Below are 26,608 nucleotides of genomic sequence, written 5' to 3' on the forward strand. Positions count from 1 at the left end.
GATGAACTGGACGAGATAACACAGAATCTCATCCCCGTAATGAAAAAGGAGACGCCCCGAGTGCCGCCCACCTTTGATAATCTGTATGAATACTTCATCTCCCGGGCCAAAAAGAACCTCCATGTGGTGCTGTGTTTTTCCCCGGTGAGTCTCACCCCTCTGTTTGATGCTCTTCATTTTATTCTCTCAGAATGTGAGTCAGATTCACTCACAGTAAAAGAGCAGTTACAGAAATCGTTGTAATTTTAAGACTGAAGTGAATTAACACGCTTCATAATGTGGAATATTTTGATCAGGTGGGGGAGAAGTTCCGCTCCCGCTCTCTGAAGTTCCCCGGACTGATATCCGGATGCACCATGGACTGGTTCACCCCGTGGCCGAGTGAAGCCCTGATGGCCGTGTCCCAGTATTTCCTCTCGGACTTCCACATGGTCTGTTCGCCTGAGGTGAAGACTGCGGTGGTCCAGACTATGGCCGTCTATCACGACAGAGTCTCCTCCACCTGCGAGAGCTACTTTGAGAGGTACCGTACTGTACTTAGAGATACAGCCATGTTAGAGAACCTCAGTTTTATAGACACTAAGTCACCCAAACTAGTAAAGAGGGTCAAGACGAGGATCAAACCCAGGTCCTCGGGGCATATTTTGCTGCCTCATCAATCGAATCTCACAGTGATGACGTCTAACATTCATTTAAAGGGAATTTATTTAATGGGTTAAGGGCCTTGTTCAAGGGCCCAACAGTGGCTGCACGACAGAGCCTGGATTTGCATTGACAGTCATTGACTGGTAGCCCAAAGCTCTATCCACTAGGCTCCCACTGTCCCTTGTACCTTATATCAAGGGTTTAACCTATGCTGTTATCTTTTAACTTAACGGGCACAAATTCCCACAGGCATACTGTAATATCAGAGTCATTTGAAGCGCTTTATTAGAGAATCGGCTATTGTTCTAGCTAAACAGCTCATTGTCAGGTGTCCAGATACCTTTGGTCATACCAATTCCACTTATACCAAAAGGTATTCATGTATAATCGAGCTGAATTCATGAAATCTGTCCCTTTCTTTTGCTACAGATCAGGTTTTGTGGTCCAAAGTCTGGAATCAACCTTTCTGTTCCTCTTTCTTTTTATTCAGATTCAGACGAAGGGCCCACGTCACCCCGAAATCCTACCTGTCCTTCATCAATGGATACAAAACCCTCTATACAGAGAAGCACACCCACATCAACACTCTTGTTGAGCGCATGAATGTCGGTAGGGACAAGGCCAGTACATTTGTAATGTGTTTTGTGTGTGTACGAGTGTGTTTGAGTGATCAAGCCCTGCTCGTTTCCCAGGTCTAGCCAAGCTAATGGAAGCCAGCGAATCCGTCGCGCAGCTGTCCAGAGACCTGGTGGTGAAGGAGCAGGAGCTGGCGTTGGCCTCGGCCCGAGCCGACAAGGTACATCATTCGATCAGAACTGAGCAGAGCGTTTTCACTTTGCTAGATCGATCGTGAGCTCATGGACTTGGTCGTGCAGGTCCTCAAGGAGGTGACTGTGAGCGCCGAGGCCGCCTCTGTGGTCAAAAACGAGGTGCAGGTGGTGAAGGATAAAGCGCTGAAGATCGTGGAGGAAATCGAGAAGGAAAAAGGTGTGGCAGAGCTGAAGCTGCAGGCGGCCGAACCTGCACTCATGAAAGCTGAGGCGGCTTTAAACGTGAGTTCCAAAAACTGATGTAGCAGCTCAAAAGTATTTGGACACCTGACCATGGGCTTGTCAGACCTCCCATTTTAAAAACACACAGTGGCGTCTGATCTATTCAGCTAGAACGACAGCGGCTTTTCTAATAAAGCCTCTTTAAATGACTTTGAAATACAGAATGCCTGTGGGAATTTGTGCCCGTTCAGTCGAAAGATGACAGCGTTTGTATGGCTCGGCACATGAATTCGATAATTAAAAGAAGTGTCCAAATACTTTTGTACTATATATACAAACCTGAAGAAGTGAGATCCAAGAGTTACCTCTCTTTAAATTTTAATGACAGAAGAAACCTAAAATAGAAATAAGCAGGAAACGCTTATAGGTGCTTATAAAACGATTTCTGAAGCACAATGCTAAGTGAGACCCAACCTGCCACGCCCACACAGGCCGACAGAAAGCGTAGTTCTCTCTGAACTAAACTTCAAAGCATTTTCTGCGCCTCATTAAAGGTTCCTCACTACCTGAGAAGCACCGTCTAACAGCGTACCTCTGACTGACTGGCTTTGCCCTCTGAATTATTTGCTAGATCTCCTGCTAGCGCTCTCTAACTTTTGTCATTAACTCAGTTGATACAGGGTAGAGTCGTTCTGGGTCTTTGATTCTGTTTTATGAGTTGACTTGTTCGGTTCCCTGCCGAGTGTGTGTGGTTCTGTTTGTGTGGCCTGTCCTTTCTACCCTTGTCCTGTCCTGTTCACTGGAACGACTGTAGGATCTGAAACCACTATATCCTAGATTTGTAAATCGTTTTTGACCTCGTGTCTTTAACAGACCATCAAACCGGCCGATATCGCAACAGTGAGGAAACTGTCCAAGCCACCACATTTAATCATGAGAATTATGGACTGCTGTCTGCTTCTCTTCCGCAAGAAGCTGGACCCCGTCGTCATGGATCCAGAGAGGCACTGCCTTAAGCCCTCCTGGAGCGAAGCCATGAAGGTAAAATCCCTGAAACACCGTGCAGGACCTCACGAGATCTGATGGTTCTAATGAGACTAATGATACGAGTCTCCTCTCTTCACCCCTAAGCTGATGAGCGGCGGCGGCTTCCTGACGTCACTGCAGCAGTTTCCTAAGGACACGATAACCGAAGAGACGATGGAGCTGCTGGAGCCGTACTTCCAGATGGAGGATTACACGCTGGAGAACGCCAGTAAAGTGTGCGGAAACGTGGCGGGTCTGCTGTCCTGGACACAGGCTATGGCCACCTTCTTCAGCATCAACAAGGAGGTGCTGCCACTGAAGGTAAAACACGAGAGCCGGACCCACAGAAATCACTTCAAAATACATACGGTGGTTTATTAATCATGGATATATACAATCTATACGATTAAAAACTCAAAGATTAAAGGCTTTTCTTACAGGTCTCACTTTTGTGTGTTGTGTGATTATAAATATGGACATGCTGAGGCAGCAAGACTAAAATCACTGCCAGTCATTAGACTCCTAAATTGTGAGCTGGAGTGGTGCAGGGGGTTTGATTTTGGGCTACGATCGCAAATTTAATTTTCATTAACCTCGAGACAGGAATACCCTGAACTCGGTGCCAGTCCATTGCAGAGCAGGGTGCCAGTCCCAGATCTCAGCTGTGATGGGCGAGCATAATATACGATACCCCTGCACCTAAATGTAACGTGTGATGTTCACTTCTGGTTCATCAGCGGCAAAAGCACATTCGTTACCAGCATCCCAACACACACACACACACACAAGACTCTTCTCTAACTTTATTAGTAACACTGGCATATCCTGCCTTCTTCCTACCCAGGCTAATCTCAGCGTTCAGGAGAACAGGCTAACGGCAGCTAATAAGGAACTGGCTAACGCTCAGGCCCAGCTGGATGAAAAGCAGGCAGAGCTGGACATGGTGCTGGCCAAATTCGAAGCAGCCATGAAGGAGAAGCAGGTACGTCCTCTTCTACTGGTGACTGGTGCATCATACATCAGTTTTAACTGTAGATACTGGGATTTTCATCTCAACAGATCAAGCACTCAGTGTGTGTATGTGTGTGTGTGTGTGTGTGTGTGTGTGAGCGCTTCCTACCTAATCAGTCCATCTACCTGCACTAAAATTCACTGTAGCCAATCAGACTGCAGTTACCACCTTAAATTTCCAGTCACCAGTCAGACTCCACTTCAGACACTCAACGTCAGTCGGTTCTGGGCGTGGCGTTGAGTTTTAAAGACGTTGAGTTTCGAGGTATTTTCCCCCATAAGGATGTTTGGGGAACCTGTTAATGCGTCCATGGTCCCGGTGAGCTGCAGATATTTTAGTCTCATGTAAAATAATGAGGTTGTTTTTGACTCTTAAACACTGAAAATAACACAAATATAATATAAACACACTGAAATACAATTACTAACTGTTAAAAATGCAATAAAAGCTGCACTTTAGCTTTACTTTATTGTTTTGTTATGCTTTTTAATGAGTGGAGAGAACTTATGAGCAGTAATAATGAAGAGAGGTTTAGTGTTTTTATGTTGTTCTTTTAATACATTAAGTTAAGAGTTTTAGACTCTGGGAGAAGCTGATTCTGATTCTCACCATTTCTCAGAAGCTGGAGCTGTAACACAAAGTGAAACAGGAAGGAGAATCATGTGGAGCTGTAACCCTGGATCTGACGCTTATTCCACACTAATGCAGATTCAGCTCATGTTCACATGACATCTTACCACACCGCTCAAGCCAAGCGCTGATCAAAGCACACGTTGAGTTTGAGGGAAACGTTGAGTTTAAGGGTACAAATTTCTCAAAGAAGGCCGTCGAGTTTCAGATTTTGAGTTTAGGGGACGTACAGTTACAAGGTACCACAGTACTAACATTAGCTGTTGATCCAAGTCCACATTCCCTAATACCCGGGGCCCAATCAGAGCATTTCGTGGCCTTTTTATTTCACAAATCACTGTGTGTGTAAACGTGCATCTAATGCTTACGAGACACTGGAATAACGTTAACTGTTTTCAGGATCTGCTGAACGACGCCGAATCGTGCAGAAATAAAATGCAGACGGCCTCCGCTCTGATCGACGGGCTGAGCGGGGAGAAAGTGCGCTGGACCGAGCAGAGCAGAGAGTTCACCTCACAGATCAGCAGGCAGGTTTCTCTCAGTCTCTCCACGGCTCCTGGGGTCGAACCGAGGTTCACGTGTCTGTCTCTGCTCTGCTCTCAGGCTGGTTGGAGACGTCCTGCAGCTGACCGGCTTCCTGTCCTACTGTGGTCCGTTCAACCAACAGTTCCGTAACATGCTGCTGAAGGAGATCTGGGAGGCCGAGCTCACGAAGAAGAACATTCCCTTCACTGAAAACCTGAACCTGATCTCCATGCTGGTGGACCAGCCCACAGTAGGATTTTATTTAACATCCTGGTCTTAATACCACCTACATGATGTGGGATTTAGTCCTAGATACTCAGTTCTGGTTACAGTGCTGGTACTGGTGCTTTATCTAAAGCGACTTAGAGTAGAGTGACAGTACAGTCTCAGCAATTAAGGGTTAAGGGCCTTGCTAAAGGGCCCAACAGCAGCAATCTGGCAAAGGTGGGGCTTGAACCAGCAAGCTTATGATTGGATGAATCCAAAACAAAACAGTAAATGTTCTGAGTGTAAAGAGAAGCCCTGATTAATCAGTAGTCAGTACTGATGCCTGATGAGAGTGGGATCAGTGAAGGCTGTTGATGGAATGTTGATGGAAGACCCTCACAGGTGGTATCTTCTCCCCCCTCGTTCAGATCAGCGAGTGGAATCTGCAGGGCCTTCCGGGTGATGACCTGTCGGTGCAGAACGGCATCATTGTCACCAAAGCTACCCGCTTCCCCCTCCTCATCGACCCCCAGACTCAGGGCAAGGCTTGGATCAAGAAGAAGGAGAAAGCCAACGAGCTCCAGGTCAGATCCGTGGCTCAGGCTAGCTAACGTCAGCACTAGGTACACGACATGATGCTAACGAACGCTCCGTATCGTTCCAAGGTCACGTCTCTGAATCACAAGTACTTCCGCACCCATCTGGAGGACAGCCTGTCCCTGGGTCGCCCTCTGCTCATCGAGGATGTACCCGAGGAGCTGGACCCAGCGCTGGATAACGTGCTGGAGAAGAACTTCATCAAGTCTGGATCCTCCTACAAGGTGAGCGTTACATTTACATTTCCGGAATTTAGCAAAAGCGACTTACAGTCTGAGCAATTGAGGGTTTAGGGCCTTGCTTAAGGGCCAAACAGTGGCAGTGGTAGGGTTTGAACCAGCGACCTTCTGCTTACTAGTCCAGTACCTTAACCACTTGGCTACAACCGCCCTACATGTCAATCATTTCTATCACATTTCATCCAAAGGCCCTTACAATTATGACTGAATACAGTTTGAGCATTTAAGGATTAAGGGCCTTGCTTAGGGGCCCAACAGTGGCAGCCTGGTGATGATGGGGCTTAAACAGACAACCGTATGATTACTAGTCCAGTACCTTAATCACTGAACTACCACTGCCCATGCATGTAAATAAATAAACAATGAATGGATTAATCACAGGGCAGATGTAGGTGGGTACCAGAGCTTTTACATCAGGACGTGCCTGCATATCCTGTTCAGTGTTAACCGAAACACTGCGTACGACAGGTTAAAGTCGGAGACAAAGAGATCGACGTGATGGACGGCTTCCAACTCTACATCGCCACCAAGCTGCCCAACCCGTCCTACACGCCCGAGGTCTGTGCCAAAACCTCCATCATCGACTTCACCGTGACCATGAAGGGCCTGGAGAACCAGCTGCTGGGCAGAGTCATCCTGACCGAGAAATACGTACGTCTGCACACGTTTCACGTCATCCCTTACATTCCTTTCAGTGATAAATAATGAGCCGGTCCATCACTGACTGATGTTACACAGGAACTGGAGGCTGAGAGGCTGAATCTGATGCAGGACGTCACGGCCAACAAGAGGAAGATGAAAGAGCTGGAGGATAATTTGCTTTACAAGCTCAGCACCACAAAAGGTGCGTATATAAGACCATACCAAAATAATAATTTAGTATTTAGTCATGAAGTCATGAGTATATTCATGTATTCATCTGTAACAGATCAGGTCTAACAACCGCTACTGTAACGTGGCGGAATGAATTTACCATGTCGGGCTTAGTGGGTAGCACTGTCGCCTCACAGCAAGAAGGTCCTGGGTTTGATCCCCAGGTAGAGCGGTCTGGGTCCTTTCTGTGTGGAGTTTGCATGTTCTCCCCATGCCTGCGTAGGTTTCCACCGGGAGCTCCGGTTTCCTCCCACAGTACAAAGACGTGCAAGTGAGGTGAACTGGAGATACAAAATTGTTCATGACTGTGTTTGATATTAAACCTGTGAACTGATGAATGAAGTGCGTCAAACATGATGTTAAAATCCTCATAAATAAATAAAGAGTCATGTCCTTCTGTGTTGCTATGCTGGCTGACAGAGGGGGCACGGAGGCGCAGATGATTGATGTGTCCAGCTCTCTGCTGGCATGGGAAACCAGCATGGTCTCAGCAATGAAAAGTTAAAAAGTTATTTATTTAATTTACTTTCTTTTCTTAGTTTTTTGGGAGTAAACTAACACGTCAACCAAGGAGTAGATCTGGCCCAAACAAGAAATACAGCTTATTTTTACCCAAGTATTTAGACTCAAAGTAAACTCAGACAAATGGTTGAGCAGACCATTAAAGGGTTAATAATGTGCTGACTGGACACAACTGTGATTCTTACAAATATCACAATTACCGGTTGAACTTGAGTAAACTTACTGGTCCATGTAGCACAAGGTCACCGTAAGTTATTTGAGTAAGTAATAAAGAAACTTTTAGAGGTCTTGTAAATGAAAATAGACTTGTTGTTTAGTCCACCCCCGTCTCTGTCTGTTCAGGCTCTCTGGTCGACGACGAGTCCATGATCGGGATCTTGAGAGTCACTAAGGAAACAGCAGCGGAGGTGAGCGAGAAGCTCAACGTGGCCACCGAGACGGAGACGAAGATCCTCGCCGCTCAGGAGGAGTACCGTCCCGCGGCGTCCCGCGGCAGCATCCTCTACTTCCTCATCACAGAGATGAGCATGGTCAACGTCATGTACCAGACCTCGCTCGCCCAGTTCCTCAGGATCTTCGACCTCTCCATGTCGAGGTGCCGTTAACCCCGCACCTCCATCTGTAACCACTTTATTATGAGTGCGTATTTTAATTATGAGTGAATCTTTTCCAGGTCAGAAAAAACCCCCCTGACCCAGAAGCGCATCGCTAACATCATCGACTGTCTGACGTACGAGGTGTTCAGATACACGGTCCGAGGCCTGTACGAGAATCACAAGTTCATCTTCACTCTGCTGCTGGCTCTCAAGATCGATCTGCAGAAGGGCAACATCAAGCACAGCGAGTTCCAGATTCTTATTAAAGGTGCCACCTGAGACAGAAAGCTACAGCACACGAGGGAATATTTATCCCTCTGTCTCTTTAACTTTCTAATTTAATGCCCTAAACTCATTTTTAACTCGCACAGGGCAAATTAACACTGTAAACACGGTAAAAACAACACAAAGCAGGCGATGCTGTCCTGACAGGATATAAAAGGAGCATTGATGAGTTCTTATAGAAGATTGTATGCAGTAGTAGACCTAGAGCTGAACTCTTTTGGAAGTAACATGTTTTCATTGCTGTAATGTTTAAACCTGACGATACTGTGACGGTATTGTAGGACCATTCCGCCGAATCGGTGCCATTTCTGTCCCCAGGAATCTTTAAAATGCATTTATATATTTATTTATTTATATTTATATATATATATATATAATATATATACTGTATATGCATTGTCTCCCTTTTTCTCCCAACTTTAAGTGCGAGAACGAAGCCAACCCACGCCCCCTCCGACACGTGGGCAGCAGCCGTATGCATCTCATCACCTACACTTTGACGAGTGCAGTGCGGATCAGCACTGTGTACGGAGAGACACACCCTGATCAGCGCACTCTCTCCCAGTCTCTGTGCAGGTGCCATCAATCAGTCAGCAGAGGTCGTAGTTGCATCAGTTATGAGAGAGTCCCTATCCGGGTTAATATCCCACCCCTATATGAACAACAGGCCAATCGTTGTCCATGTGGCTGCTCAGCCCAGCCGGCAGGCAGAGCCGAGACTCGATACGATGTATGTGAGATCCCAGCTCTGGTGTCCTAGCGCGTGTTTTTACCGCTGCGCCACCTGAGCGGCCTTAAAATGCATTTTTAATTAAGCAAAATATCCTGCACATTGATTTAATAACGAGTTCGGGAGATATAATTTAAAACGTTCATTAAAACTCCCTACAACACTGAAAAAGTAGTATTTCTTCATGTCCCCACTTTGACACGACAGCTTACAGTGAAATATAAGGATTAATGGTTGTGGATCCCTCTGATGTTTGGAGCCAGGTTCAGTTTATCAGAGCAGAACTGAGAACATTTCACAGTGATTGTTTATCTGAATTTTGTTTCACTCTCTCTGTTTAAAGGTGGTGCCGCCCTGGATCTCAAAGCTTGTCCTCGTAAACCCTTCCGCTGGATTCTGGACATGACATGGCTGAACCTGGTTGAGCTGAGCAAACTGCCCCAGTTCACCAACATCATGAGCCAGGTCAGTAACATCCTGTAAAATGTGCTTTATAATATAATAACTTCTAATGGCAAATTCACCAAAAAATGTGCAGATAGAAAAATGATTTAAACAAATATGAACACTTGTTTGAAAGCTGTGGTCAGAGCTCAGGGTCAGTCATTGTACCAAGAGATTTAAGGGCCCTACTAAAGGGATTTAAACTCACAGCCTTCCAGTTGATACCCAAAGCTTGCTTTTTACTCTGACACACTGTAGCCTATGAATAATGATGATTACACATTTGTGTTGAGTTTTATTGGCATACAGTTAATAAATAGTATTATTATATTGATGTTTATGCACACGTTCCTGTTCATACACAAAGGTGTCCCGGAATGAAAAGGGCTGGAAGGCGTGGTTCGATATGGACGCACCAGAGGACGCAGTGATTCCCGATGGTTATAATGATTCACTGGAGATCTTCCACAAATTACTGCTTATCAGGTACAATATCAGTCGTCTAAGGGTACGATTCTTCTCCCTCTGGCTGCTGCAAATTAATTTGATGCCAAAAGTTTTACATCAAGAGTTACATCAACTCAAGACATCATCAAAAAGCATCATCAGCCGTGCAATCATTGTAAAATTTAGCAGAATGCACCTCATTTTACTTGGAAGATGGGTCTGGGTCTGGATCAGGTCTGATTCTGTGTTTTAAGTAAATGGGCTCATTCAGATACATGAGCTCTGATTTGCTCATGATGGTTAATGCCATTACTCCAAACCAGAGAAAAGTTCAGCTCTCCTTACTCCTGATATTAATAATGTATTTATTTTTATGACTTCAGATGGGGTGACCTTAAAGATGCTGTAGATCTTAAATCTAAATCTACTTTTTTTATTTTCTCCCATTTTTCTCCCGATTTAGCATAGCAAATTAGTCTTCCACCGCTGGGGATCCCGACTGCGTCCGAGGAGGGTATATTCGCCTGTCCCATGCCCCCTCTGACGCGTGCACAGTCCCTTAACCCCTTCTTATTTGCCCACGCCTCAGTGGATTGGCACATGAGGCCGGATATCACGCGCCTCGGGCTACTTATCAGGGTCCTTACACAGCATCGAAGACCTCGCCTACTTTTTAGTCCCGTCTTTTCCCACACAACAGACTTCGATTGCCAATTTTGTCTCACATTTGTGCCCGCTAGAGTCCCAGCACTGGTGTGCTAGCGGAATATATCGCTGTGCCACCCGGGTGCCCTAAATCTACTTTTGTGATAGTTTCAGTGTTTATTAACAGAACCATTCATTAAATTGCTTTCTCAGTTAAAAAGAGGATGAAAATTAATCACCGCTTGTGATTAACCATGTGTGGATCATTACAGTATCAGCAGACCAGGACTTTTAAAGCACCACCATTGTGAATGAAGTGAATTTAAACAAATGTCATGTGACAGATCCTGGAGTCCAGATCGCACGCTGTCTCAGGCCAGGAGCTACGTAGGGCACGCATTGGGCGCGAGGTTCGCCCAGTCTGTTATTCTCAATCTGGAGGCAACGTGGGGGGAGAGCGACCCTCGTACCCCTCTGATCTGCTTCCTCTCCATGGGCTCGGATCCAACCAACCAGATAGAAGCTCTCTCCAAGAAACTCAGACTCGGTAATAAAGCCGTAACTAATTACAGTGGAGCAAAAAGTGGAGGACTGTTTTTTACTGTATGTTGGGTTGCTTGTTTAGAATGCAGAGCTATATCTATGGGACAGGGACAGGAAGTGCATGCGAGGAGGCTGGTGCAGATGTCCATCGCACAGGTACCAACACTACCTACAGAGACGTTTATTATATTCAGAAATTAAATCCTGTGTAAATAAGATTTAATCACACTAAAGATAAGTCTGAGAACTGGTATAGGGTACTGGGGTTCCAGTCTCAGTGATGCTATAGGCTGACAGGGTGTCTGCACATACATGATTGGCTGTGTCTGAGGGAGGAGGGATAGAAGGAAGTCCTTGCACCCAGTATGCGGTCTGTGAAACCGGACCTGCCGTGACCCTGACCTGGCATAGCCATGACTAAAGCATTTCTGTATGGAGCAAACATCAAGTCTTATTTAGAAGACCTTACAAACCTTCTTGTCATACATTCAGTTTAAAGCTCATCACCAGTAATTGTGTGTCTGACCGTCTGTGGTCCACAGGGAGGCTGGGTCCTGCTGCAGAACTGCCACCTGGGTCTGGAGTTCATGGACGAGCTGCTGGACACCGTGAGCACAGTGGAGAACGTTCATGAGAGCTTCAGGGTGTGGATCACCACGGAGCCACACGACCGCTTCTCCATCACGCTGCTGCAGGTAATGTAACATCATCAACAGGGGGGAAACTTGGGGGAAACCAGGGGGTCGAGGTCTCCGATCATCATCATCAAAGAATCTTCTTGTCGTTTTAGTCCTCCATCAAGTTCTCCAACGATCCTCCTCAGGGAGTGAAAGCCGGACTGAAGCGAACGTTCGTCGGGATCTCTCAGACTCAGCTGGACGTCAGCAACCTGCCCATGTGGAAGCCGCTGCTGTACAGCGTCGCGTTCTTGCACACGGTGGTGCAGGTAGGAACGACCTGGCGCTTACAGGATACGTGGTTTCCCAGAATTACACAGTCTTCACCTTTTTTTTACGCAGGAACGTCGCAAGTTCGGACCCCTGGGCTGGAATATTCCGTACGAGTTCAACTCGGCAGACTTCAGCTCCAGTGTGCAGTTCATCCAGAACCATTTGGATGAGTGCAGTCCCAAAAAGGTTCGGAATAATGTCTTACTTTGATAAAAAGTCTTTGGGTCTGTGTGAAACCGAGCTCTCTCTGTACATAGACGCGTTTCCCATCATTCTACACTCCCGAGAAGAGGGCGTGTCTAAATTCTTAGCTCCCTTAAAATGCTCCTACTGAGGCGCCTTAATTCTGAGTGATGATCTGACTGAGCGTCTCCTTAGCGCTGAAGGCAATCCCAGCATTCAGTGCGGCACAACTTTGCTCACAAAAAACTACAAACGTGGCGGATGAATCAATCCAGAGCAACTAACGGAGTTCCTTTGACATGTAAATAAATTCACATTGATGTTTAATTTGTATAAAGGTGCAGGAGTGACGTTTATTTGTAAATTCAGGCGTAGAGCGTCTAAATAATCTGATTATGAGCTCCATGTCTGATTAGAATGCTCTGTACTGAGGGAGCTGATCAGGTTTACAGTGGGGAGCAGGGCGGGTCACTAGGTTCAGTGTGTGTCCTTTGCTCGTGCTGACCAGTTTGGCTTGTTTATCTGCAGGGCGTGTCGTGGGACACCGTGCGCTACATGCTGGGAGAGGTGCAGTACGGAGGCAGAGTGACGGACGACTACGACAAACGACTTCTGAACTGTTTTGCACGAGTAACACACGACCCCCCCAACCTAATAATAAATATAATAACGTTAGCGTATGATGTACGAGAGACGTTTTTAATCGTAACCGCCGCTCTGATTACCAGGTGTGGTTCGGCGACCGGCTGTTCGAGCCCTCGTTCTGCTTCTACACCGACTACAATGTTCCCGTGTGTAAGACGGTGGAGGAATACCTGGAGTATATTCACACTCTGCCCTACGTCGACACCCCTCAAGTGTTCGGTCTGCATCCCAACGCTGATATCACGTAAGAGTCCATCAGAGCTGCTCACACACACTCACACTCTCACCTGAACACAACACCTCACTCTCCACCCAGAAACCCCAAGAAAACTTTAAGGAATTATGTGCTTCATCTTTGCAGCAACAGTTTAGGGAAGGCCCTTTTTTGTTCCAGCATAACCCTACTAAACTTAATAACCTCACAATGAAGTTAAATGTCTTAATAATAAAATAACGACGTGGGTTTTACTCTCACATTTACACCGATCAGGCATAACATTAAAACCACCTCCTTGTTTCTACACTCACTGTCCATGTTATCAGCTCCACTTACCATATAGTAGTCCATCTGTTTCTCTGCATGCTTTGTTAACCCCTTTCACCCTGTTCTTCAATGGTCAGGACCCCCACAGGACCACCACAGCGCAGGTATTATTTAGGTGGTGGATCATTCTCAGGACTGTGTTTGTTGTGCTGGTATGAGTGGATCAGACACAGCAGCGCTGCTGGAGTTTTTAAACACCTCACTGTCACTGCTGGACTAAGAATAGTCCACCAACCAAAAATATTCAGCCAAGAGCGCCCCGTGGGCGGCGTCCTGTGACCGCTGATGAAGGTCTAGAAGATGAGCGACTCAAACAGCAGCAATAGATGAGCGATCGTCTCTGACTTTACATCTACAAGGTGGACCGACTAGGTAGGAGTGTCTGATAGAGTGGACAGTGAGTGGACACGGTGTTTAAAAACTCCAGCAGCGCTGCTGTGTCTGATCCACTCATACCAGCACAACACACACTAACACACCACCACCATGTCAGTGTCACTGCAGTGCTGAGAATCATCCACCACCTAAATAATACCTGCTCTGTGGTGGTCCTGACCATTGAAGAACAGCATAAAAGGACTACAGTCAGTAATTGTAGAACTACAAAGTGCTTCTATATGGTAAGTGGAGCTGATAACATGGACAGTGAGGGTAGAAACAAGGAGGTGGTTTTAATGTTATGGCTGATCGGTGTACGTCTACGCTTACAACTGTGACCGAACACAGTTCAAGCCATTAAGGTCTAAGGGCCTCGTTTAGGAGCCCAAACCAGCAATCCTCTGTTTACTAGTTACTGGTAAGTTGTGAGGATAATTGTCTTTGTTAAATGCTAGAAATGAACTTCTGACAGGTATCAGGGTAACACCTCAGCCGAAGTCCTGGACACCATCACAAACATCCAGCCTAAAGAGAGCGCCGGAGGTTCAGGAGAGACGCGAGAGTCGATCGTCTACCGCCTCGCCCAGGACATGCTGGATAAACTCCCTCCCAACTACGTACCTCATGAGGTATAAGAGTGTTTAACAGTGCCGTTTACTTTATAAAGAAATGAATTTATAAGTGGTGCTTATTAAATTACAGCCACGCTTAAATGTCCCCGATTAATAATCTGTGTAACATCACTGACCAGGTGAAAGCCAGGCTGGTGAAAATGGGAGCCCTGACCTCCATGAACATCTTCCTGAGGCAGGAGATCGACCGCATGCAGAGGGTCATCAGCGTGGTCCGGACTAGCTTGATCGATCTCAAGTTGGCCATTGAGGGCACCATCATCATGAGTGAGGTAGGAACTGATGACTGGGTCTTACCCACTGTTGCACATTTTCACCACCACTGTAGCTCGGTCATTCTGAGGCTGCCTGGCCAGTAACGAGCGTTTGTATTGGCTTGCAGAGCCTCAGGGACGCGCTGGACAACATGTTCGACGCTCGAGTCCCAAACCTGTGGAAGAAGCTCTCCTGGGAGTCGTCCACCCTGGGGTTCTGGTTCACCGAGCTCCTGGAGAGAAACGCTCAGTTCCATAGCTGGCTGTTCGATGGGAGGCCCAAAACATTCTGGATGACCGGATTCTTCAATCCCCAGGGTAACCAGACTGTAATCACTTTGTTCTGTTTATTAAAAATGTAGAAGATGCACATTTAATCACTAAATTTGGAGTTTTTTTAGATTGTATTAGGAATTAGAATGAATGAAAAGCCAGCCAGTATGAGACACCAGCTCACGTCAAACCAGTACTGCATGAGTAAGGCTGGATTAAACACTTATTAGTGCCGGCTGTGCCACTGTTCCTTGTGAGGCCGTGCCGTTTACCTTGCCTCGGTGCTACCTCAAGTAACATTTACTCCATTTATTCTTTGACGCTCGGTTTTTACCGCTACACTCAAACTTTAATCTGATTTGTCACTTACCTTTTCAAAGCACCACCAGTAGGACAGTGAAAAGTGAAGCATTGTTTCACAAAACCCAATTAGAACCATGGCATTGTGGGAAAAACACAGAAAGGTGAGAGCGGGTTTGCATTATAGGTAGCAGTCGTACATTTCCTAATCCTGGAATCACATCGTAGCTCTTTAATAAGATTTAGTGCATCTTTTAGAGTAATTCAGGAATAAAATGTAATGAAGCCGCTTTATTATTTGGCTGTAAGTTTTTATCTTATCACGTGTCCAAATGACGAGCATTCCTGTTTTACACAAAAGTCCGTATTCTAAACAACTGCATGTAAATAAACCGTCCGTACCATGGTTAGTATTTATTATTGTGTGTGACCGCTGCAGGTTTCCTCACAGCGATGATGCAGGAGGTGACGAGGGCACACCGAGGCTGGGCGCTGGACACCGTCACTCTACACAACGAGGTGTTAAAGCAAACCAAGGAGGAGATCACCACCGCACCCACGGTAAGAGCGCCACACAGAGGGCAGAACACTCAACACCAAATGATGTACATACTGTACATTGCTGTATTTTCATTTTAATTATTTACTATTTATCTGTGCTATTTCTCTATTTTCTGTATATATACAAAATTCTGTCTAGTACATTACCTGTATAATCTTGTCTGTATATTGTAGAGAGATAACAACAGCTGGAAACGAATTCCTCGTGTGTGTAAACATACTTTATATAAAGCAGATTCTGATTTAGGTGGTAAATTCTTTATTCCACAGGGTCACGCAGGGCTGAACGTGAGTCCACAGCACAGCCTGCTCCTAATTTCAACACTGTCCATGCTTATATTTATTCATGTATTTATGTTTGTGGTGTAGGAGGGCGTGTACGTGTACGGCCTCTATCTGGACGGAGCCGGCTGGGACCGCAAGAACTGCTGTCTCGTCGAGGCCACGCCCAAAGTGCTGTTCACCCCTCTCCCCGTGGTGCACATATTCGCCATCAACTCCACCGCCCCGAAAGACCCCAGACTGTACGTCTGCCCCGTCTACAAGAAACCCCGGCGCACCGACCTCACCTACATCACCGGAATCGTGCTGCGTACGGTGCAGCCCCCCGACCACTGGATCCTGCGCGGTGTCGCCCTGCTGTGTGATATCAAATAATCGCACCAACACACACACACACTGACCCACACACGCGTTCCGTTTCTTTGTTCTTTATTCAATTCAGTTCATGGAAAAATATTTTAATTGTTATTAAAAGGTTCAGGTTCTTGTTCAGCATTAAAAATAAAAAAAATATGAGTTTATCTTCACTAAACTGTGTTTGATCTTTGGTACAAGTTCTGTCACCACAACTGCAGTTTTTCTGCATTTATAAACAAGATTAATTATATTATTATCAATTTATAGTCTGAGACCCACGACTTTTACTTTATTAAATTCACTTAAATGACTTTCTGAACTGTAAGTAGCTGATCTGTATTCAGCTGGTATGGTCAAAAGTATTCGGACGCCCGACCATTAGCTTGTCGGACGTCCCATTTAAAAAAAAAACCAGACTGATCCTCTGTGTGATCTCTCAGCTAGAACAGCAGCCGCTCCTCTGAGAAGCTTCTCACAAGGCTTTAAAGTGTGTCTGTGGGAATTTGTGCTCATTCTGTAGTACAACAGAGCATTAGTAAGGCTGGGTACTGATGATGATGATGTTCTGGTTTATCCTACAAACTGTTCAAACTGAACGTGAAATAGGAATTTAGAACCTGTAAAAAACATAAACTTGCCATTTACAAAATCCTGTCCAAAAGTATGTGGACGTCCTTCCTAATTAAGCTCATGTGTTTTAGTAATTATGCTAAAGAATTTGCATGCTTACACACTTTCTACATCTACATACTTTATGGCCCTTGTTTGGCACGACTACAGTTTTAAATTGTTTTTACCGCCTGGTCAGGGTCATGGTGATCAAAAACCTTCTCATCCAGCATCAGTGCCCGACGTCACATGCTCTTTTGACTGAACAGGCACAAATTCCCTCAGACACGCCATAAATTCTTGTTTTAAAAAAAGGTTCTTATTGGACAGTGGTAGCCTAGTGGGTAGAGCTTTGGGCTATCAGTCAGAAAATTGCCCTTGAGCAAGGCCCTTAACCCCGTCTGCTCCGGTGCCATACAATGACTGACCCTGCGCTCTGACCCCAGCTTTCAAACTAGCTGGGATATACAAAGAAAGAATTTCATAGTTTCATGTGTAGATAAATATATAAAATAAAAAACATTCTTCTTTTTTCATCAGTAATTTATATAAATGTACCGACGTCCTCGTTCAGCCCCCGAGGCTCCAGCTGAAGTCTGACCGTTGCACTCGGACCTGGATGTTCCGAATTCCAGCGGTTCCGTCAGGGTCTCGTGCGTTACGTCCGTGCCCCGGTGTTTAGGAGTCTGTAGCCCATCTCGCCCTCCAGCTGTTCGGCGGTGAGCGTCCCCAGGATGGGCTGGCAGTCGGGGTTGAAGACGGAGTAGGCGCTCATCTCTCCGGGTCTCCTGAGCGTGGGGCTGCGCAGACCCTCGTACAGCCAGTAGAACAGAGAGATGAGGAAGAAGGGAAGCCCGAAGTCCAGCTCACAGAAGAGACCCAGCAGAACCAGCCACAGCAGCACCTTCAGCAGGGTCAGGTTAGTGACGGCCAAACGGTCCACGCCCAGCCAGCGGCCCACCGCGCTGTCCAGCAACCAGTCCGAGCTGTCCTGCTACAGGGCAGAGCAAAATACAATCAAACTACAGCACTCTCAACAGCACTCTCAACAACACTCTCAACAGCACTCTCAACAGCACTCTCAACAACACTCACAACACTCTCAACAGCACTCTCAACAACACTCTCAACAACACTCTCAACATCACTCTCAACAACACTCTCAACAGCACTCTCAACAACACACTCAACAGCACTCTCAACAACACTCTCAACAACACTCTCAACAGCACTCTCAACAACACTCTCAACATCACTCTCAACAACACTCTCAACAGCACTCTCAACAACACTCAACAGCACTCTCAACAACACTCTCAACATCACTCTCAACAGCACTCTCAACAACACTCTCAACAGCACTCTCAACAACACTCAACAGCACTCTCAACATCACTCTCAACAGCACTCTCAACAACACTCTCAACAGCACTCTCAACAACAGCACTCAACAGCACTCTCAACAACACTCTCAACAGCACTCTCAACAACACTCAACAGCACTCTCAACAACACTCTCAACAGCACTCTCAACAACACTCAACAGCACTCTCAACAACACTCTCAACAGCACTCTCAACAACACTCAACAGCACTCTCAACATCACTCTCAACAGCACTCTCAACAACACTCTCAACAGCACTCTCAACAACAGCACTCAACAACACTCTCAACAGCAGGGAGGGACCCTACCAAGGAAACATGGTAAAACTTCCCATATTGAGTTTATGTTATGTTCCGAAAATCCTAACATCATGATCAGATTACTAAACTGCATCTAAACAGATGATATAACTTGTAATAACCTAATTATTCAGTTTATTAACACAATAATGCTTTTTACTGCAAGTTTCCGTATTTCACTTTATCGCGAGTCGGATCAAAAGTTTATATAAAGAACCGACTCAGTGAGCCGAGTCAAATGATCGACTCTAACATCCGACAGAAAACAGCTTTCTCAAAGATCCTGTTCTTCTAAATACATGAATACAGATCATCAGTACATGCAGATTCTGTACACTTACTGACGACGACTAGAAGGTGGAAATGAGGAAACTGGAATGTTTAACAATGAAATGCTCATTACAAGCTTACATGAGTCGAATCGCAATGATTTGACTCACTCCACATGCGCAGTAACGTTGGCGCGAACAGGACACGTGGCTTAAACCGCGAATCTCTATTGGTTAACGCCGCTTTGCGCCAAAACGTCTGTTCAAAAATACAAGTACTGCATGACAGAAGCGCCAGTTCTGTTATTATTGTGGAGGAAATAAGGGTTATATATCGCTCCGTTTAATTACATCTTTATCTAACCTGCACAGGTAAGAGTCCACATTTACTCTACATAAATGCCCTGGACCCCTTTCCTACTGCTTTAGTAAAAGTGCACACCGTTACTATAAGTCCTCTGATTACAACTGTAGTAAATTTCTCCCTCCAAGCTGGCTATGTTCCACCTTCATTAAAAACTGCCATAATTAGACCACTTCTAAAAAAAACAGCACTTGATCCTGAAGTTTTGGCAAATTATAGGCCTATCTCCAATCTTCCTTTTCTCTCTAAGGTATTGGAAAAAGTAGTTGACACTTATCTCCAGGATCACCTTAAACACAACAACCTTTTTGAAAAATTTCAGTCTGGTTTCCGCTCTGCTCATAGCACAGAAACGGCCTTGGTTAAAGTTACCAATGACCTTCTGATGATGGCTGACGCTGGCTCACCTTCTCTGCTTGTCCTCCTGGATTTATCGGCAGCATTTGACACCATTGACCATGGTATGCTCTTACGCCGGTTATACCACACCATTGGACTCACTGATGCTGCCCTGGCTTGGTTTCAGTCCTATCTTACCGACAGAACAGAGTACATCTCTATTGGAAATGCAAGGTCCCAGTCATATGCTGTGACATGCGGAGTCCCCCAGGGGTCAGTCCTGGGCCCCGTCCTTTTCACCCTATACATGCTTCCCCTTGGCCAAATTATAAAACGCTATGGAGTTTCATTTCACTGCTACGCTGATGATATACAACTTTACATGAAAATTGACACAAATTCCCTCCATTCTGCTGCTCCCTCATCATCATCTTCATCAGCATCTCTTTCAATACTCTCTGCCTGCCTGGAGGAGATAAGTTTGTGGATGAAACACAACTTTCTTCAGCTAAATAGTGCAAAAACTGAAGTGATGTTGGTTGGCACCTCACTCCAGACCCAGTCATCCCCTATAACCAGTATTACACTGGCTGGTCATACTATTTCTCCCTCTTCAACGGTTATCAATCTTGGCATAAAATTCGACCCTCAACTCACTTTTGAAGCCAATATTAAACATCTATGCAAGACCTCCTTTCATCATCTCAGAAACATTGCCAAACTTCGTCCTACCATCACCATCTCAGATGCTGAAAAGCTGGTTCACGCATTTGTTTCCTCCAGGCTGGATTACTGCAATGCACTTCTCATCGGGATTTCTACCAAGAGTCTCCAGAGATTGCAGTATATCCAGAATAGTGCTGCACGGATCCTGCTGAGAGTACGGAAACACGAGCACATTACACCTATCCTTCTTTCACTCCACTGGCTCCCTGTCTCTGCAAGGATAGAATATAAAATTTCTCTCCTTACATATCAGTGCATCTATGGAAATGCACCGCCCTACATGAAAGAACTTCTTACCCCTAAAATTTCATCCCTCCTTTCTGCAAAATCAAATCTTCTCCACATTCCCAGAACTAAACTAAGTACCATGGGTGATCGGGCTTTCTGTTCTGCTGCTCCTCGTCTATGGAATGCCCTTCCTGACCATCTGAGGGCACCACAGACGATTGAGAGTTTTAAAAAGGGTCTAAAAACTTTACTTTTTAACAGATGTTATGACTGTTAAATTAACGCTGATTTTATGATGTATGTCTCATAATGCTATGTTTATATTTGTTTTATATTTCATGTTTTATATTACTGTTTTTCTGTAGCACTTTGAGATTTGTTTTCAAATGTAAAGTGCGTTATAAATAAAATGTATTATTATTATTATTATTACATTCTGGCTTTAAAAGGAATAAATGGTGTAAAGTTTGTGCTCCTCTATTTGATTATGAGTTGATTTTCTAAGTGAAAGTAAGTGAACATGTCTTCTACAGGAAACTCTCATCTGCACATTTATTTTAAAGCTGTTTATATCTAATTATTACAAATAGTGACATGTATTATTTTACTTTATGTCACTAATGTATTATATGTGCATGCACACTGTAAAAAAAAAACTGGGTGCCAAACAAATGCCAGCCACTGTGGGACAGCTCGGTGTGACTGGGCATTACTGCTGGCAGGGACACAGGGAAGAATGTGGGTATTATTTCAGACTGGTAGTGAACTCATGCTCTCTCTGGCCCTAGAGCACGAGATTTAGCTTCCCTTAAGAGCTTTAACTTCACACTTTAATAATATCGTTCACAAATGTTAGTCATGGCCGTGCATTAGGCTCTCATCCCACATGTTAACAGAGCGTGGGCATGAATTATGCATATTGATAAGGTCACCAGCAGCTCTCTGTAGGGTTGTTTGTTCTAACACACTGTTTGTTTGCTGTACAGGCGCCATGGCAGAACTCGGTGCAAAGCATTTTCTGAAGAAACACCAGGCGGAACTTATCAAAAGGACAAGAAATCCATTAGGTCTGGCTGATGTTCTGCGTGGGAAGGGCATTATTAAAGCTGAAATGTATTCTAACATCAAAAGACAGACAACCAGCCAGAAACAAATGAGAGAATTATACGAGCACCTGAACAGCGAGAAAGCCTATCAGTGTGTTTATGATTGGCTAAAAGAGAACGAGTCTGATTTAATGAAAGAACTGGGTAAGCCTGACTTTTGAGTTTTGTTTTTAAATCATAATAATAGAACTCTATTAATTGCTTCTGTGATTTTGTTCCAGCTGACGACTGTGTTTTAGATAAATACCTCTTCCCCTTACCAAGTCCTAATGGTCATTAGTTGATGGTAACCAGTAACCAATGGGCATATATAGTGATCCTTCAGAATAACACATCACTGAGTGTGAGGTCAATAAGTTTTCATGCTTTACTGAATCAAAAACCAGCCCAACATAACAAATATGGCAGTAAAACAGTAACATCAAAAGAATTTGGTCACTTTTAGCTTTAAAACTAATAATTATTAGACAAAAAAGAACATACTTGTTATGAATTGTTGCTACACCTGCCGGTTTGGAGATGGGGGGGGGATTCATCTGATCCCAGGGGTGCAAAGTTAAGCATTTTACTGGTGTAGGTTGATAACAAGTTCTGTAGAGAACTTATTCACTAAAGGAGCCGAATATTAACTGCTGGCTGTAAGAAATGACAGAATTGATCATGATCATTGGTTTGTTGGTTGATTTATTAACATTTCTAACAGAAATGAGGTTGACAATGCCGAACCAGAGAGTAAGTCACAGTAAAACTCTGACCTATAGGGCTGAGGTCCCCAATCTTTTTTGCACCATGGACCGGTTTTATTTAAGACATAATGTCACGGACTGGCAGGGTGGGAGGATTTAAAATAAAATAACTATGTAACTGTGTAATAACTAACTCACAATAATGGAAAATCAGCTTTTTTCAATGCAACAAGATGTAGCTCCCACCTAGTGGTGATAGGAGGCAATAGCGCCTGAAGTGTGTTGAAAATTGGCGCAGTGTTTTCATTGCTATTGTAGCGTCTCTAATTATTTTTTCTTTCTGTGCGGCCCAGTAATAAATGACCCACAGACTGGTAGCGGTCTGCGGCCCAGTGGCTGGGGACCACTGCTGTAGGGCACTATTAGGCCACAAGTTTGTGGACACTCGACCATGAGATTATTGGACTGCCTATAGGCACTGATGTTGAACAAGAGGGCCTCAGTGTTCCAGTGCATCTCAAAGGTGTTCAGTGGGGTTAGGGACAGAGCTGTGTACAGGCCACTGGAGTCTGTACACAGCAAACACAGAAATTCTGGAACAGTCTTTTCTAGGGGTGGGTTTATAAAATTGATTTTTCGATTCGAATCAATCTTTATTTGAACGATCCGATATCGATTCATATAAACTCGAGATCGATCTTTTAAATACGCCCCTTTTTTACGGTGCACACGGAAATCTGTTACCCCCTTTAATCTCGCGTGACCAGCCAGTGTTTTTTTGCGCAACGAGATCTGACCTGCACATCAGTTCAGCATGGCAGAAGCTCAAGTTATGCCTGGTTCACACTACATGATTCTAGCCCTGATTTTCGCTCGGTGACGGGTCGGTGCTGGATTCGGGAGGAACTCGGTGTTCGCTCTGCGATCAAAACTCGGCTCTCAATCAATGTGAGAAACAGCGAGGGGAAACACAGGGGCGAGGTTGTAAACAGGTGGTTCAGGAGCGCAATATAGTTTCTATCAGAATACATCAGCACACGCGAGTTTTACAGTATTTCTGACCTGATCGTTCTCTACAAAACAAAATATTTATTAACCTCCAACTCACTATAGAACAAGCCATGCTGCTCGTGTTGCCAAATCCACTCAGATTCATTTATTTCATCGGCGCACAAACTTTCATCTCTCGCTACTTGTTGATGTGCATGTTTGGACGTGGTATCATTAAACCTTTCATCACTTCTCACGTGTGTTTTCGTGACAGAACGTAGTTTTGGAGAGCAGAGAAGCTCACCTGTGATTCCCCCTGGTGATAGATGGTGTAGTGTAAAACCCCCCATCGCCGATCAGTCGTGTAGTGTGAACATTACAGCGACCAGGTGTTAATCAGAGTGTCGTGTCGTGTAAACTTGGCATAAGCTGTTCAACAGCCAGGTGTATGTTTACATTACATTTACAATGTTGTAGCGTGTCAGACATATAAAATAATAATAAAAAATGAATGTTACTGTTTTCTGTTTTGGAGTAATTATTTATGTAAACAAAATACACAAATATTTTTATTAATGAAAATATTATGTTCTTTGTACAATTATCACATTCGTTCTCTGAACATCTGTACATATTTAAACAAAACCTGTTAATGTAACTCAAATATGCCTAAATGTGTTGAATCGAAATCGAATCGAATCGAATCGGGACCTTGTGAATCGAATCGAATCGATCCAGGAAATTAGTGGCGATACCCAGCCCTACTCTTTTCCAGACATCATTTATTTCATATAACTGATTTGGCTGAAACACTTAAAGTAAATCATTAAAATACCTTTATACATTTAGTCATTTTTAGGTATATTAAGGTCTTGCTTGATGATTTGAAGGTATTTGTGATTTTTCTGTGTGTGTGTTATTTTTTCTTACATGTTTACACAGGGAAGAGGTTTAGGAGTCAAACAGAGGACGGCGTGGATGAACCAGATAACCGTCTCAATAATTCTCCAAGTAAGTAAAAACTAAATTCTTACTAACCCACTAAAATCTATTAATGCTTTAATGTCGTCATCCCATCCAGGGTATTCCTGCCTTGCACCCAGTCTTTTCTGGTGAAACCAGACCATCCGCGACCCTGACCAGGACGACAATAAAAAAATTCAAAACTACGGCAATCATTTATTAATCTGTAATTGAGCAACACAGACGGGTCACGTTTAATACATGACAGTAAAAAGAAGAATGTGTGATGTGTTACTTCCCTTAAATCTTTATTTAACTGATAAAAGTACAAAGAAAAGATTCTTAATGTTTCACTGATCGACCTCATTCTAGTTTGTAAATAGAAACACGTTTAGAATTTGATGCTGTAACTCCAAAAAAGTCAGGACGGGGGTGTGTTCCCTACCAAGTCCCATCAGCATTTTTATTAATGAGACTTTTTAATGCGTCTGGAACTGAGGACACTGATTGTTGCAGTGTTTCTTGTGGATCTGGACTGCAGGCAGGCTGGTCAAGCACACACACACTCTGTGTCTAGGAAGCCGCACTGTTGTAGTGCAGGCAGAATGAGGCCTGGTATCACCGTGCTAAAATAACTACAGACTTCCCAAGAAAAGATGCCTTGATGGTAACTTGTATCTTTGTTAAGTCCCAAAACCCTTCTCCACTTCAACATTCTGTAACTTTTATTGGAATGTGTTATACGCATCAAATTCAGGGTTTGGGTTTCAATAATTCGGTCAAAGAAAAGAAACCATTGCAGAAAATTATTTAAAGTGTAGTACTGTCATGATATGTGTGCTGTGACAAATTATCTGCCCCTTGTCTTATATTACACTTTTTTAAGAGGTGCAAAAAAACTAAAAGTTGCAAATATGCAAAAATAAAATAAACCAGTAAGGACACAAATTCCTTTTTACGATAATGTGTTCCCTACCAGTGTTTGCAAAGCTTTGACCTTCAACTGCAGTAGCCAGTGTACAAATGAAAATCTGATACACTGTGTAAACAACTACATTATCTACATTTCAACAGATCTCAAGACCTTATCCACCATGGCCAAACTGGAAGACTGGGTCTCTGATCCTGAAAACAGCCAGAAACTGATTGATGACCTGGAGAAGAAGCTCAAACAGGGTGAAATTGAGGCTTTGAAAGATTCTCTGAAGGATAAGAAGCTGAAAAAGAGTCTGTGTCTCACTGCTAAAGAGATTAACGAGATCAGACGTAATCTAAATAATAATAATAATAAATAAGCGGTTTTAAAGCGTCTGTGGTTTTTAATACGTCGCAAAACTAAACTGCGCCGCAGATCCGAAACTCCAGAGTGAAAATTCATCCCAAGTAAATTATTCACGCCGCCGAAATCTAAAACAGGAGAAAAATTATTCTGGGACGCCGAATTTTTCATCTTCAGCATCACCTCACAGAAAGAGAGAAGAAATCTCCTTGTTTTTACGCTCACTGTCCATTTTATCAGCTCCACTTACCATATAGAAGCACTTTGTAGTTCTACAATTACTGACTGTAGTCCTTTCACCCTGTTCTTCAGTGGTCAGGACCCCCACAGAGCAGGTATTATTTAGTTGGTGGATCATTCTCAGCACTGCAGTGATACTGACATGGTGCTGGTGTGTTAGTGTGTGTTGTGCTGGTATGAGTGGATCAGACACAGCAGCGCTGCTGGAGTTTTTAAACACCTCACTGTCACTGATGGACTGAGAATAGTCCATCAACCAAATATATCCAGCCAACAGCGCCCCGTGTGCAGCGTCCTGTGACCGCTGATGAAGGTCTAGAAGATGACCGACTCAAACAGCAGCAATAGATGAGCGATCGTCTCTGACTTTACATCTACATGGTGGACCAACTAGTGTCTAATAGAGTGGACAGTGAGTGGACACGGTATTTAAAAACTCCAGCAGCGCTGCTGTGTCTGATCCGCTCCTACCAGCACAACACACACTAACACACCAGCACCATGTCAGTGTCACTGCAGTGCTGAGATCCTGCTGAGATCATCCACCACCTAAATAATACCTGCTCTGTGGGGGTCCTGGATCATCAACAGCATGAAAGCAGGTTTAAAAAGTATGCAGAGGAACAGATGGACTACAGTCAGTAATTGTAGAACTACAAAGTGCTTCTATATGGTAAGTGGAGCCAGGAAGAAACCAGGAGGTGGTTTTAATGTTATGGCTGATCGGTGTATATTAGGAATTGTGATCCTGATCTGTCCAGGCATCTGAAGAACGAATCTGAATCGTTTCCACCCAACAAACACACAG

General features: G+C 44.4%; 3 protein-coding genes across 3 annotated transcripts in view; 1 reads left to right on the forward strand and 2 right to left on the reverse strand.

The window, feature by feature from the left end:
- Positions 1-16,492, forward strand: part of LOC134320314 (dynein axonemal heavy chain 8-like) — a 25,257-nt gene extending 8,765 nt beyond the window's left edge. The window contains exons 15-44 of the mRNA XM_063001672.1: positions 1-144; positions 297-523; positions 1,136-1,254; positions 1,338-1,441; positions 1,521-1,697; positions 2,511-2,678; positions 2,769-2,984; positions 3,508-3,645; positions 4,705-4,832; positions 4,909-5,080; positions 5,466-5,621; positions 5,703-5,858; positions 6,342-6,524; positions 6,612-6,717; positions 7,611-7,863; positions 7,942-8,132; positions 9,223-9,344; positions 9,691-9,809; positions 10,760-10,962; positions 11,041-11,114; positions 11,501-11,653; positions 11,749-11,904; positions 11,978-12,094; positions 12,620-12,721; positions 12,820-12,980; positions 14,131-14,287; positions 14,410-14,562; positions 14,673-14,862; positions 15,557-15,678; positions 16,048-16,492. The exon at positions 1-144 is cut by the window's left edge and continues 21 nt beyond it. Coding sequence (XP_062857742.1) covers positions 1-144; positions 297-523; positions 1,136-1,254; positions 1,338-1,441; positions 1,521-1,697; positions 2,511-2,678; positions 2,769-2,984; positions 3,508-3,645; positions 4,705-4,832; positions 4,909-5,080; positions 5,466-5,621; positions 5,703-5,858; positions 6,342-6,524; positions 6,612-6,717; positions 7,611-7,863; positions 7,942-8,132; positions 9,223-9,344; positions 9,691-9,809; positions 10,760-10,962; positions 11,041-11,114; positions 11,501-11,653; positions 11,749-11,904; positions 11,978-12,094; positions 12,620-12,721; positions 12,820-12,980; positions 14,131-14,287; positions 14,410-14,562; positions 14,673-14,862; positions 15,557-15,678; positions 16,048-16,335 — 4,755 coding nt within the window. The 3' untranslated portion in view covers positions 16,336-16,492. The remainder of the gene's footprint in view (positions 145-296; positions 524-1,135; positions 1,255-1,337; positions 1,442-1,520; positions 1,698-2,510; positions 2,679-2,768; positions 2,985-3,507; positions 3,646-4,704; positions 4,833-4,908; positions 5,081-5,465; positions 5,622-5,702; positions 5,859-6,341; positions 6,525-6,611; positions 6,718-7,610; positions 7,864-7,941; positions 8,133-9,222; positions 9,345-9,690; positions 9,810-10,759; positions 10,963-11,040; positions 11,115-11,500; positions 11,654-11,748; positions 11,905-11,977; positions 12,095-12,619; positions 12,722-12,819; positions 12,981-14,130; positions 14,288-14,409; positions 14,563-14,672; positions 14,863-15,556; positions 15,679-16,047) is intronic.
- The window catches only part of LOC134320292 (uncharacterized), a 150,331-nt gene that overhangs the window by 103,667 nt on the left and 20,056 nt on the right, over positions 1-26,608 (reverse strand). The window lies entirely within an intron of this gene.
- Positions 15,921-19,057, reverse strand: LOC134320432 (SAYSvFN domain-containing protein 1-like). Its single transcript, XM_063001816.1, has 2 exons — positions 19,022-19,057; positions 15,921-17,920 (listed from the first exon to the last, which is right to left on the reverse strand). The coding sequence occupies exons 1-2, from the start codon at positions 19,055-19,057 to the stop codon at positions 17,585-17,587; spliced, it is 372 nt and encodes a 123-aa protein (XP_062857886.1). The 3' UTR covers positions 15,921-17,584.

This window comes from Trichomycterus rosablanca, chromosome 9 (assembly GCF_030014385.1).
Source record: "Trichomycterus rosablanca isolate fTriRos1 chromosome 9, fTriRos1.hap1, whole genome shotgun sequence".
In the NCBI taxonomy this organism is placed as follows: Eukaryota; Metazoa; Chordata; class Actinopteri; order Siluriformes; family Trichomycteridae; genus Trichomycterus; species Trichomycterus rosablanca.

Excerpts from the sequence above, each read along its gene's own strand:
- LOC134320432 (XM_063001816.1), bottom strand. The coding sequence starts at position 19,057 with ATGTGGAGTGAGTCAAATCATTGCGATTCGACTCAT. Across the intron at positions 17,921-19,021 it reads ATCATTGCGATTCGACTCAT|CAGGACAGCTCGGACTGGTT; the intron begins GTAAGCTTGTAA and ends TCTGCCCTGTAG.